The 12,506-nt window shown below is 40.2% G+C and overlaps 1 protein-coding gene and 1 long non-coding RNA gene across 14 annotated transcripts in view; one reads left to right on the top strand and one right to left on the bottom strand.

Moving 5' to 3' along the window:
* Positions 1 to 12,506, bottom strand: part of TTC23 (tetratricopeptide repeat domain 23) — a 96,078-nt gene that overhangs the window by 59,244 nt on the left and 24,328 nt on the right. For all 13 annotated transcript variants that reach the window (XR_007409798.1, XM_049108428.1, XM_049108424.1 and 10 more), the window contains 3 exons: positions 11,702 to 11,825; positions 8,677 to 8,827; positions 8,361 to 8,486 (listed from right to left, as the gene is read on the bottom strand). Coding sequence is in view for 12 of the 13 variants with exons in the window: in XM_049108428.1 (XP_048964385.1) it covers positions 8,361 to 8,486; positions 8,677 to 8,827; positions 11,702 to 11,825 (401 nt within the window). In the remaining variant the exon portion in view is untranslated. The remainder of the gene's footprint in view (positions 1 to 8,360; positions 8,487 to 8,676; positions 8,828 to 11,701; positions 11,826 to 12,506) is intronic.
* LOC112653907 (uncharacterized) overlaps positions 1 to 12,506 on the top strand; it is a 57,079-nt gene that overhangs the window by 40,858 nt on the left and 3,715 nt on the right. The gene's annotated exons all lie outside the window — the stretch shown is intronic.

Genomic DNA, 12,506 nt, shown 5'->3' with positions numbered 1-12,506 from the left:
AGGCTTTCTCATCTTAACCCCTGCTCTGTCCCCCGACATCCCAGGCTGGGTTGGGTGCCTCTGTGAAAACCTACTGCTCTCTCCTTGAGCTGTGAACCTTCCCTGCTCAGGAAACACCCTCCATGCTATATAACTGCCTGGTAACTCGGTGCCAATCCCTTGAGTGCTGGGCTCTATGAAGGCAGGGTCCAAGGCTACCTCACTGGTCTTGGCATCCCAACACCTTGCAGCATCTGACACAAAGTGGGTGTCAGCTGTCTGATGGAAGGAGGGAGGAGAAGCTGAAGAGGGAGGGAGGAGGAAACAACCTACAAACACAAATCCATTAGCTTAGAGACTCTGAGGCAACAGAGTTCATACCTAAATTTTCATAGATTCCAGAATAAAGTTTAGGACTAAAATCTTCAAAAGAAAAGCACATGTTTTCACATTGATTTGGTAGCAAGAATATTGTAGACTATTGATCTAATGAAAGCTTGGGGAAGTTGTTGACATTTTATAAAAGGTGGAATAAAAGAAACCTTGTAGAAATCTACTACGGTTTGAATTGTGTCCTCCTATCCAAATTCTTAGGTTCAAATCCTCACCTCCAGCACTTGAGAATGTGCCTTTATTTGGGAATAAGGTTGTTGTAGATATTAGTTAAGAATATATCATACTAGAGTGGGGGGATCCCTAATCTAATATGACTGGTGTCCTTACAAAAGAAGGCATTTGGAAACAAAGATACATACAGGGAGAAGGCCATGTGAAGATGAAGGCAAGATTGAGGTATTGCATCTATAAGCCAATGGACATCAAAGGTTACTAGGAACCCACCATAAGCTGGGAAAGAATCCTGGAACAGATCCACCCTCACAGTCACTAGAAGGAACCAATCCTGTCAACACTTATCTATGACTTCCAGCCTCCAGTACTATGAGAGAACTTTCTGTTGTTCAAGTCACCTAATTGGTGGTACTTTGTTATGGAAGACCTTGCAAACTAATATGGAACCTCTGCTTGCCAATTCCAGGGCCAGAAATATCTCTTCCTTCAGCCTCCTAATAGAAGAACACTACTTAGACATGTGAGCACCATTTCTTTTTTCTAATCACGCTGTATTCAAGTCCCACTTTCTATTATCTCCCTGCCTGTAAATTTAATTTGAATATCTGCTGAGGAGAGCCAGAAGCAGGCAAATTCAATAGGAACAAACATGTGACTTTCACTGACTACAGTTTTGCCTCTGATATAAGAATATCCAAATGAAAGCACACACACATCACGAATCCAATGACATCCAGCCAGCTGAACTTGGCAGGGTGCTAACCCGGAGGAGATGTGATCACACAAGAGGCTTCCATACTTGAAAGTGACCTGTTGCCATTTCTGAACACTCTAAACTTAAAAGATTTTCTCAGCCTATTATTTGCTTCAAGTTTCTAACTACTGAATTCTTCAGACCCTGAGTACTTCTTTCTCTTATAGCTAAAACAACTTATCTCCTCACTTAGGTCATCCACAGAGGGTAAAAAATTAGATCACTCACACTATTTACATGAAAGTTCTAAGTGGATTAGACAGGCCTAAATTTAAAAAGCAAAACTTGGATATGTTTGAGAGAAAAATATAAGAAAAAGTAATTCCATGACTTTGGGTAGAGAAGGATTTTTTTAAACAAGATACAAAAAATATACATCAGCATAGAAAAGATGGGTAAATGCAGTCACCTTAAAAATAAAAACTCCTATTCATAAAAAATCCACAAAAAGAAAGTGAAAAGCCCAAACTACATCCTGGGAGTACATACAATATATGGAAGCAGCAAATAACTTGTCAGAAATATGAATAATGTCTACAAATTACTAAGAAAAAATATAAATAGTCCAACTAAAAAATAAGTAAAAGATACAAATAAAAAACAACAGGAATTCCAAATGTCCATCAAACATATGAAAAGATGATCAACCTCGCTATTAGGGAAATGCAGTTAAAGGAATCACATGATTGGCACAGATAAGAAATGTAACAGTATCGAGTGTTGGTAAAGTATAAAGTAAGGGGAATTTCCATATCCTACTGGCAAGAGTATAAATTGGTGTTTGGTAAACTTGGTCAAGTTGAGAATGCGGGTATTTGTCAAGTAAGCAATTCTACTCCTGGGCATAGACCTCAGGGATAATCTTGAACGTGTGCCCAAAGAGACAGTACAAGAGTGAAACTGGAATTTCATCCCATTGAATTTACATGTCTGCTCTGTGAACACTGATGATTAAGTTAGGGGGAAGTCAGACGGATAAAACACAATGTGTAGGCTTAAAATGAAAGGACTAGAAAGGCATATAGTGGCTCAGTCAGTTAAGCCTCTGCCTCTTGATTTTGGCTCAGGTCATGATTTCAGGATTGTGAGTTCAAGCTCCACGATAAAAATAAAAATAAAATGAAGAGACTAGAGATACATGCAACAGGTGACACGGATATCTCTCAAAAATACAAATGTAATTGGGGGAAAGCAAGCTACAGAAGGAAATACACATAGAAAGTTTTAAAGATGAGAAATGATACTATACATTTTCATGTACATATATATACATGAATATGTATATTTATATGTATATTTATATAATATAAATACACATTCAAAGGAATGAAAAACACTAAATTAAGCATAATAATTGCCTATAATGTGGGGGATGGTAAGAAAAGGGGATTGGGAAGAACACAGAACAGGCCTCCATGTATCTGAAATGTCCTATTTCATAAGTTTGGGAGTGTGTATGTATTTATGTAACAATATCTATACTTTTATACTGTTCAAAAGATGAACAAATACAACCCTCTCTTGTTTAGTGTGTGCAAAGAATGAAGCTTGTTCTAGGGCTCTGTCCCAGGGTCCTGGCACCCACACAACTGCCAGAAATGGAGACTTATCAAGCTAATGTCATCTACAATGAGCCTTCCGGAGCTCATCAAGAGTATGCTGTTCATGTAAAAGAAAAGACAAAATAGAAAATTAAATTACTTTAGCTTCACAATATATGTAATAAAGAAGGAACAGAGGGGGCACTCTATCAGGGAATGCCTAAATGATGGCCTTACCTCCACCAACTCACAGCATCAGCCAATTTCAGATAATCTCATCTGTCTCCATTTGCTTGTGTGTAATGTTTGGGATGGCAACATTTTCTCCTTTCCATTTCTATCTGCCTGCTGGGAATGCTTTGAGGATTTATTGTCTAGTGTGCCCATAAAATGTTTAGGCAGCTTCAGGAAACACCAGACAGATAAAAAGATAGAGAGTTTTGAACAACAGAATGTAGCAGTATGTTAATTTGGCAGGTTCACAACTTCAACCACAACATATTTTATTGAATGAAAATACATCCACAGTAATTCTCCAGAGCACGTGATGAGACACTATCTCATTTCAGATGGGCTTCAGAAGATCTCACAGGGATGGAGACTTGTTTTAACAGGCCACAAACGAATGCAATCTCTCTGGTATTACTAAGACAACAGTTTCTTTTTAAAAGCTCTGGAATTTGGGAGTGTCTAGGTGGCTCAGTTCGTTAAGAGTCTGCCTTCAGCTGAGGTCATGATCCCCGAGTGCTGGGACTGAGCCCAGGATCCTGAGATTGAGTCCCACATCAGGCTCCTTGCTCATCAGGGAGTCTGCTTCTCCCTCTCACTCTGCATCTGCCTCTCCCTCCACTCATGTTCCCTCTCTCTCAAATAAATAAATAAAATCTTTAAAAAAATAAAAGCTCTGGAATTTGGCAAGAATATGGAGCAACAATGAAAAGCAAAGCCTTTGTGGGAAGGTTGCTGATAATCGAAATCTGATGAGAAATCAATCCAGAAAAAAGACAAGTGGGATTTTCTACAGTCAAAGTGAGAAAAGGCTTACACGTGGGTCTCTTTATCTACCCTCTGGCACACACAGGAAAGGCTTTGCTCTGTAGAGGGTATTCTCAGGTCTTCATTCTGCACCAGCGAATGTATCTGTGCCATGGTAAGGAGCCCAGACACTCGAGTTTGGTAGAACTGGCTGTGTTCCCAGCGATATGACCCTGAGGAATGACCTCCCTTCCTTCTCCTTGGTTGCTCCATTTGAAAATGGTACTACAAAGAGCACCCAGCCCATAGGACTAAAGGAGACAAAGTCTAAAAGGCGCTTCACAACAGCCTGACCCAGAAGGTAGCCAAGAGTTAGTAGCTGGTGTGGTTATCTAAAACCATTGTTATTATTTGTAGTTTTTAAAGGAAATGTGTATTATAACCCTGTAGTGTCAGAAAGGGAAAGACAAAAATATAGTGCTCTGAAATTTAAAGCTTTAGGAGATTCAAGGAATAGAAATCAGATAAAGTATATGAAGGTAATCTGTGCCATGCTTGGGGCATACTTCTTCACATTTAAAAAAAAATGATTTTTAAAAAAACAGATTGTGTGTAAGGGAAGAGCATTTCTTTAATCAAAGTAACATTGGATGAAGAAGAGCACCAGAAAAAAATAAATCATTTCCTTCTTTGTTAAGCGAGCATAAGGCATGCCAGACAAATAGTGTCCCATGGGAGGAGCGGACAGGAGAAATATCTCTTCTGGAGAAAAGCAGGGCATTTCCCAGAGGAGGAGAGGAAGAAGCAGGGCTTAGAATACACAAGCATTCATCAGAGCCTTTATACCCCAAAAAAGAGAGGCAGAGAAGATGAGTCTTTAAAGAAACACATCTACAGAGGTACAAGCTTAGACACCAAGGATCTCCAGGTGGTATGAACTTAAAAAGCAAAACAAACAAACAAAAAAAAACCCGAGTCCTGAAAGCAAAATTTGGAGATTACTAGTTTGAATACTGTAGGATTTTTTTTTTTTTAAGATTTTATTTATTCATGGGGACACACAGAGAGAGGCAGAGACATAGGCAGAGGGAGAAGCAGGCTCCCTATGGGGAGCCTGATGTGGGACTTGATCCCAGAACCCCAGAACCATGACCTGAGTCAAAGACAGATGCTCAACCCCTGAGCCGCTCAAGTGCCCCTGAACACTGTAGATCTAAAAGCAAAATAGTAAATTTTGTGATTACTGAAGTATCAAAAATTCTCAATAAAAGCCATTGGTGGATGCTTTAAGGGGAAGCACCTGGAACTAAGTCGAATTTTAGCATCCCAGTGAGGTAGCAGCAGGTAGATAGACACGTTGCCCCATCGTTTATTCCATTACCTTCTACTTCTTTCTAGAAAGTATCAGCCAAGGGAGAAACCTTCCTTATCTCCTTTCCTCTTGGGAAACCTTATGTTAGACTCACTTTCCAAATCTTACCACCATAATGGATCAAGTAGAAGCAAGACAAAGAAACAAAGTCAAGCTTAAAAATGAAAACAGAAGACTATCAATTTTAGCTTAAGCGGTTCACAAAAGCAAAGACAGGGAGTGCTTAGCTTTTCCCAAGTCACAGGACAAGAATAGAAGAGAATATTGCATGCTAGGGGCAGTCCTGAAGTACGGAATCTTAGCATGCAGTATAAGCACATGCTTTAAAATCAAATCATTTCCAGGGTGAAACCATACAAAAAGAAATGTTTAAATGGATAGTAACTATAATAATAACTACTTTTTAAAAAGGGTCTACCGGGGTGCCTGACTGCTCGGTCTGTAGAGCATGTGAGTCCTGATTTTGGGATCACAAGTTCGAGTCCCATGGTGGGTGTAGATATTACTTAAAAAAAAATCGTGGGGCATCTGGATGGCTCAATCGGTTGGGTGACCAACTCTTGATTTCAGCTTGGGTCATGATCTCAAGGTCATGAGATGCAGCCCTACTTCCCCTCCATGCTGGCCATGTTGTCTCCTTAGCATTCTCTCTCTTCTCTCCCTCTGTCCCTCCTCCTGCCCCCCCTCCAACCTCTCCTCCCTGCACCAGCCTCCCCTTCCCCTGCTGGTATGTGCATCAGCACTCTCTCTAAAAATAAATAAATAAACAAAAATAAATAAATAAATAAAATCTTTAGAAAGGAGTTTACCATGTACCCAGATGCTTTAATGTGGGGTCTATTTCATCACCGCAGCAAACCTTGGAGTTCTGATCGTTCCCACCTTAACAGGAGAGCAGAGTAGGGGACTTGCCCACAGTCTTACAGCTGGGAGGGTAGAATGGATGCTGATTTGAATATGGGGCTACCTGACTCTAAAGCCCACACTGTTGGCTATACACAATGTCACATTCCTTGGAGATACAGGAGATACCCTGTTGATGCTCTAGTTATCACAAGTACGCTGAGAGCTAGTCAGCACAGCAACGCCAGGCCACGTGCTCACTGAGCAAGCTGTGGAAGACTCCAAAGATGACACAGTCACACAGTCCTAGGGAGAGCGTTGATAGGTCACACATTCTGGAGCAGCAGTAACCAGGGTAGAAAATAATTCCTAAGACAGGGGAAGCAGTTGTCCATTTTCACTAGTGAGTTTATCACACGTAAAAAAGCAAGGGGGTGCTCAGGAATGTGTTTTGGATTTACTCTCCAAAGTTAATTAATAATTAGTGAATAGGTAGTAGTACTGGAAAAAGGAGGGCAGGTAGAAGGGACAAAGCTTCAGCCCACACTTACGGATAGAAGGCATGGAGCATGAGTCACCCGGCAGCATTTATCTGTCAGCTCAAGGAGAAAAGAACTGGCTTGGCCTGATGGGCACCATAAAAGGCGAGGCAGAAGGAGGAAGAGGATGCATGAAAGATACCCTTTTAAGAGGAACACAAATCCCGTGAGAGCGGCATGAAAAATCATCCTGGTCTTGTACTACCAAGACCTGGAAAAAGAAAAGGCCCTTGTGGTTGTGAACATAAATAGAAATGAACAAAAACAAAGCCTCATAGTTTCTAAAACAGACCCGTTTGGGCAAAATATTCACAATTCAAGGAGGAAACGAAGCAGAGTGATCAAAAGAAAACTATGCAGTTTAAACATGCAAGTTCCAGTGACTATGACACTGTGAAGAACCAGGACGTAAAGAAGTGGCAGTTTAGAACAACTCAGCTAAACACAAAATAACTTTGCAGGACAGCTGGGAACATTCCCTTCCACTCTTGCTGGGTATTCTCGCAGATGTGTATGAGGCACGCCATCTGCTGGCAAGATTGGGTACTGCTAATTTGGAAAGAATCAGAGGATGGGCCACTCTCTGGCAGAGGATGGTTTACCCTCTTTTTTGCAGCAACAGGGCTGGACACCGAGTTCTCATAACATTATTAGGTTTCAACGGATGCAGAAAATATCAGATCTTGGACCTCTGATTTGCTTATTTCCTGTCTTACAGTGCAAGCAGAATACCTACTTCTGGGCAGGAAGAAATTCTAGACCGGCAGGCCCTCTCAGAGATTACTCTCTTCCTCCTCTCATTACTAAATGGAATCATTACATATGAATTCCCTTGGGTGTGGCTTCGTGCACTATGCCTTAGGTTTGTGAGAGTCATCCACGATGAGAAGCCAAGGAATAGTCTGATCATTTTCTTTGTAAGAACAGATCACAATTTCATGTATTCTGCTTCTGATGAACAGTTGGGTGGTTTCTGATTCTTGGCTATTACAAATAGTAGCCTGGACATTCTTGGCTGTGTCTATTGTGAACGCATGTGTGCATTTCTCTTAAATTTGGGAGTGATACTGCTGTGTCATAGACAAACATTCAAGTTTTGAAGAAAAGCCAGTTTTCTAAAGTAGTTATGCCAAATATATTCCAAACCACAACACATGAGAAAGCATATAAGATCATGGCATCCTGACCAACACTTGATATTATTAGTCTTTTTAAAAAAAAATTAGCCATTATAGTAGAGATGTAATAGTAGCTCATAATTTTAACTTTCTTTTCCCTGATGACTGATGAGACGGAGCCTTTAATATGTTTATTAGCTATGTGGCATCTTTTTTTGGGGTGGTGGTGGTGGGTGCAGTCTCTTGCCCGCTTTTCTATTCAGTTGTCTTTGTTTTACTGATAAAAAGGAGTTCTTTACAGATTCTAGATGTGAGCTCTTTGCCAGTTATGTGTATCACAAATATCTTCTACCTCTCTGTGGTATGAAACACATGGTGATTTAAATTCAGGAGAGCAGGTGAGAGATACAAAGTCAAGAGAATGACGTCAGAACTCTAGGACCCAGGGGTGAATGTGTCAGCACCACATTTAGTGAATGGTGTCACTAATGTATGTGACTTGGTTGTAGCTGCTGTGATGAGCATGGTCCTCTTTTGCTTCTGGACAATGGCCATGGAGAAGCCATGGACACAGCATCACAGAGAAGTACCATCTGCCTGAAGACAGATTCTTCTGGCAGATAATCTCTGGCCATCATGTATTCGAAATGCCCTAAACCAGAAACTTACTGTGCAGATGACAATTTGATCCGTGCTTGAATTTCTATCCACTCCTCCTTTATAATCCTTCCACACTGCAGCAGCTCCTTTGCAAGTCTCTCTGCCTTTGACAAATTCTCTGAAGCTTCCTTGAATCTGGACTGTGTTTAGGAAACTTCACACATGGTTCTAGACTCTGGGACCCCAGTTCCTAGACATCCTTGGCTCTTAAGGTTCCTATTCCCCTTCCTAAGCCATCTGTCACCTTTTGATTTGGTCTTGATAATGAAATATAAGCATTATGGACTGGCATTTCTACGTGTAAAGATGAGAAACAAAAGGATACTTCTGGAGGGAGAGTAAGGCTCTCCCCATGGTATGGAATAGCTCAATCGAACACTTAAAAACATCTGTATTGTCGTTATAGGGAGGCATGAGGGAGTTCGTAAGGATTTCTTTGGCTTTTTCTGCATGTTGTTTCGCTTGCAAGGACAGTCCTGTGGACAAAGAAAAAGAGGTTTCAGTTTCTCTTTCATGTCAGCAGGACAAGAATATAGTTATCTGTGGCTAGGAAATCCAATGAGGTCTCCTTCATGTATTGGCAAATAACACACAGAGAAGTATCAGGGTAGCATGAAATACTGTCTGGACTATAAAAACCAAAGAAGTAGTTTACATCTAGTACTCAAGTTTTTCCCCAAATGGTCTTTCTAGAAATAAACAGAATGAGTGGGAATTGAACAACTTTGAAACCTCCCCAATATCAGATATAAAATATGTTCTAAATAATTATAAGAAAAAAAATGGAATGCAAGGACTATAGCATTCTGGGCAGGAAATAGGATATTCGTGAATTTTAATTCTGGCTTTGTGACAGCAATCTTACTGAAATACTAAAAATTCTGAATCTTCTGCTTATCTATCCATAATCATAACTTCAGAGACTTATTTTAATGTAATACAAATACAATGATATCTACAAAAACTTACAAACGCAATTCCAATGACAGAATGAACTGACATGCTCCAATCTCTTATTCCCAAAAGGTTATTGACTAATACGAATCAAAATGGAACAAAAATGAGAAAAATAATCCCTAACAAGAACTAATTCCCCAGTGCATTCTTGGGTTCTTCCATGGGCTTATTAATTTGTGGTAAGGGTAACAGTGGGGGGTCACAGTTAGGTTTCAGGGCTTTTCACTTCCCCATACTCTATCCTCCTCCCCGACACTGATGTCCTCTCTTCCACCCACATCCATACAATTCTAGTCTTATGTTTTTCCATTATATGAAATTTTATCTCAAATCTCTAAAAAAAAGCTTCCAAAATACGAAACCAATTCTGTTCCTGCATCTATAAAACAGAAGAATATATTTTCTAATGGGGAAAATCCAGGGTATGTTCTTCATGTGGTAACTCTTAGAAAATTTTGTCTAATTTTTTTGTTTAATTTTTAATTTAAATTCAACTTAATTAACATATACTGTATGATTAGTTTCAGAGGTAGAATGTAGTGATTCATCAGTTGCGTACAATACCCAGTACTCATTACTTCAGAGAATTTCGTCTAATTTTTTCAAAGCACACATTTAAACAACCTACCAGAAATTTCTTAGTGCCAATTACACATGAGATATTACAAAAGATAATGGTGCACTGTATTATCAACTTTGGTACATCCCCTCAAGGAACTCAGTCTATCGGAGGTAGCATGGGTTGAGGATCAAGAGCACTGGCTCTGATATCAAACTTCCCAGAATGAGTTCCCTGAACCACTACTTACTCTGAAACGTTGGCTTCAGCTTCTTCAACTATAAACAAGGATGATAATATTACCCTCCTTGTAGGATTATGATGAAGAATGAATGAGAAAATGGGAGACAGCACGGTACCTGACATTCAGTAAGGCTTCTATAAAGAGTAGATGTTTCTTTTACTTTAAATTGAGAAATAAAGACTATCATGCAGAAAGGTAGCAGGCTGTGGAAGAAAAGCATCCTTTGAAATCCCAGATGCCAGGCCACTGGTGCTGGCATCCAAAATCCTAGGTCTGAGTCTCAAATCATCTACTTCTATATATATATTACTGAAGCAAGCTGTTTCAATTCACTCATTCATTCTGAATCTAAAAGTAAAAATATAGGAAGGGGATGTTCCTTCTAGTGGAAGGGGAAGTTCGAAACTAGATGATCTCCAGGGTCCCCTCTGGCTCCAACAGTCTTTGATCTAATAGGTGGGATCAGTCGATAATCAGATTTAGCCATATTTATTAAGAGGCAATTCTGTGCTAAGCATGGTGGTGTTTTCCACTTTCTGTAATTTTATGTATTCTCTGGACCAGTCCTGGGAGGTTAGGTACCACCATCAACCTTATCATTGCTTTTCAGTTGAAGAAAGGAGTACAGAGATGTACTCTTGTACACCTAGTCCTGGGATGCCCATCAGAAAAAAGAAGACATGATATCCTGTTGTTTTTGCCTTCCCTGCATCCATCCCCTTCCTCTGTTTTCTTTTGGGGACACCTGACCCCCCCCCCCCCACCCAATCTACGTGAGTTAGCCAAAGTCAGCCTGTCTCTTAGGATCTAGTGGAGCCAAAAGGCAGATCAAGCCAATCAGACCATTCCTTGCCTTTGACATATCATCCAGGTCAGCCCAATTAGAATCCCCAAATCCTGAGATTTGGGTGGAAAATGTTCTTTCTTTCCTGGGAATGCTGATGAGGGAAGTTTAAAGCTTCTTTCTGCAAGCCTTACCGCTGCCATGTAGGCAAAGCTTGGGTAAGAATAAAGTCCACAGAGACAGAAACAGAGCCCAGTGGTGGGAGAAGAGAGAAACACAAAACTGATAACATTGTTTGAATACCTGGATCTGGCTAAGTCTACAAGCAAGTTTTATCCTTGGCTTTTCAAGCTATATGAACCAATACATTACCTTCTGTTCACTGCCAACTTGATTTAGTCTCTTACTTATGTATTTTTTTGGGAGTGAGGGGTGGGGTCACTTACAGCCAAGAGATTCTCCCTCAAAACAAATGTGAATGGATCCTACTTCAGGTCCCTACTCCATACCTTGGGCCCCTTCTACAATGCTTTCAAAGCTAACACATTCTCTCCTAAGAACCCTACTTTTAAGATCATAAAAAGGGTCTGCCAAAGCCATCCAAAGGGCTAAAATCGTCCTTCTCTTTTTTATATGTCAAATGAAAAATCTTATGGACTTTCTGAAAGGAGATGGCTCTTCAATGTGTGGACATGAGAATATTCAAGAAAACTTAATCCTTCTAGTTAAATTTGACTTCTAGAGTCAAATTTGCATGAAAGTGCAGAAACCAATGGACTGATCTTCCCCATCCAAGATGAACTCACCTTTCAGCTGGAGGTAGCCTTGAGCCAGATTAATATGTGCCTCTGCTAGTTTCCAATGGGAGTCACCATAGCAAATTCTCGTTAGTGCAATGCAGCGCACAAGCTCATGGACAGCCTCTTTATGCTGTGACGGAAAGAAAATGGGCTTTACCAGTTAGACAACTGAAAACACAGAGTTGAAAAGCACAAAGTCCACTGTACTTTTATCCAGCGTGTATTTCCTGAGTGCCTACTATGTGCTGGACATGGTTGTAAGCATTTGGGATAACATTTGAGAACAAAATGGATAAAGATCTCTGTGAGGCAGTTGGCTGTTTATCTGGGGTGAGAGAGACGATAAATGGCAGAAACAAGTAAAATTTATAGTATACTTATGTTTATAAAACATTTAAATTTGTAGTACATTATGAAAAATATTATAAATAAAGAAGACATGGAAAAAGCAGAGCAGACTTGTAACCATTCCCTAGTTTTTTTCCAGCTGCTCAGCTATGAATGGCTACCACACATTTAGGCACCCGTGGGCAACTTGGTAGTGGGTTTTCAAATAACACTTGCTAGTTCTCAATTCATATACCTTTCTTAGCAGCCTAGGATATCAGCACAGCAATGAGGTTGGCAGGACTGACAAAGAGATTTCATTAAAGGAATCAGAAGTCCATTTATATTCAATGTCAGGATCAAGAGAACAGGGACCTGGCATTTCCAGCTCCAGGTCAGCTCAGAGCAGCAATACACTTAAAGCAAGGCTGGTAGCTTTAAAATATAGCTCCAGAATTCTTTGATTCTTTCTGTCCAGTGGTAG

This window comes from Canis lupus, chromosome 3 (assembly GCF_003254725.2).
Source record: "Canis lupus dingo isolate Sandy chromosome 3, ASM325472v2, whole genome shotgun sequence".
Lineage (NCBI taxonomy): Eukaryota > Metazoa > Chordata > Mammalia > Carnivora > Canidae > Canis > Canis lupus.
Note: the sequence above shows the minus strand (reverse complement) of the source record. Positions and strands in the feature narration are given on the sequence as shown.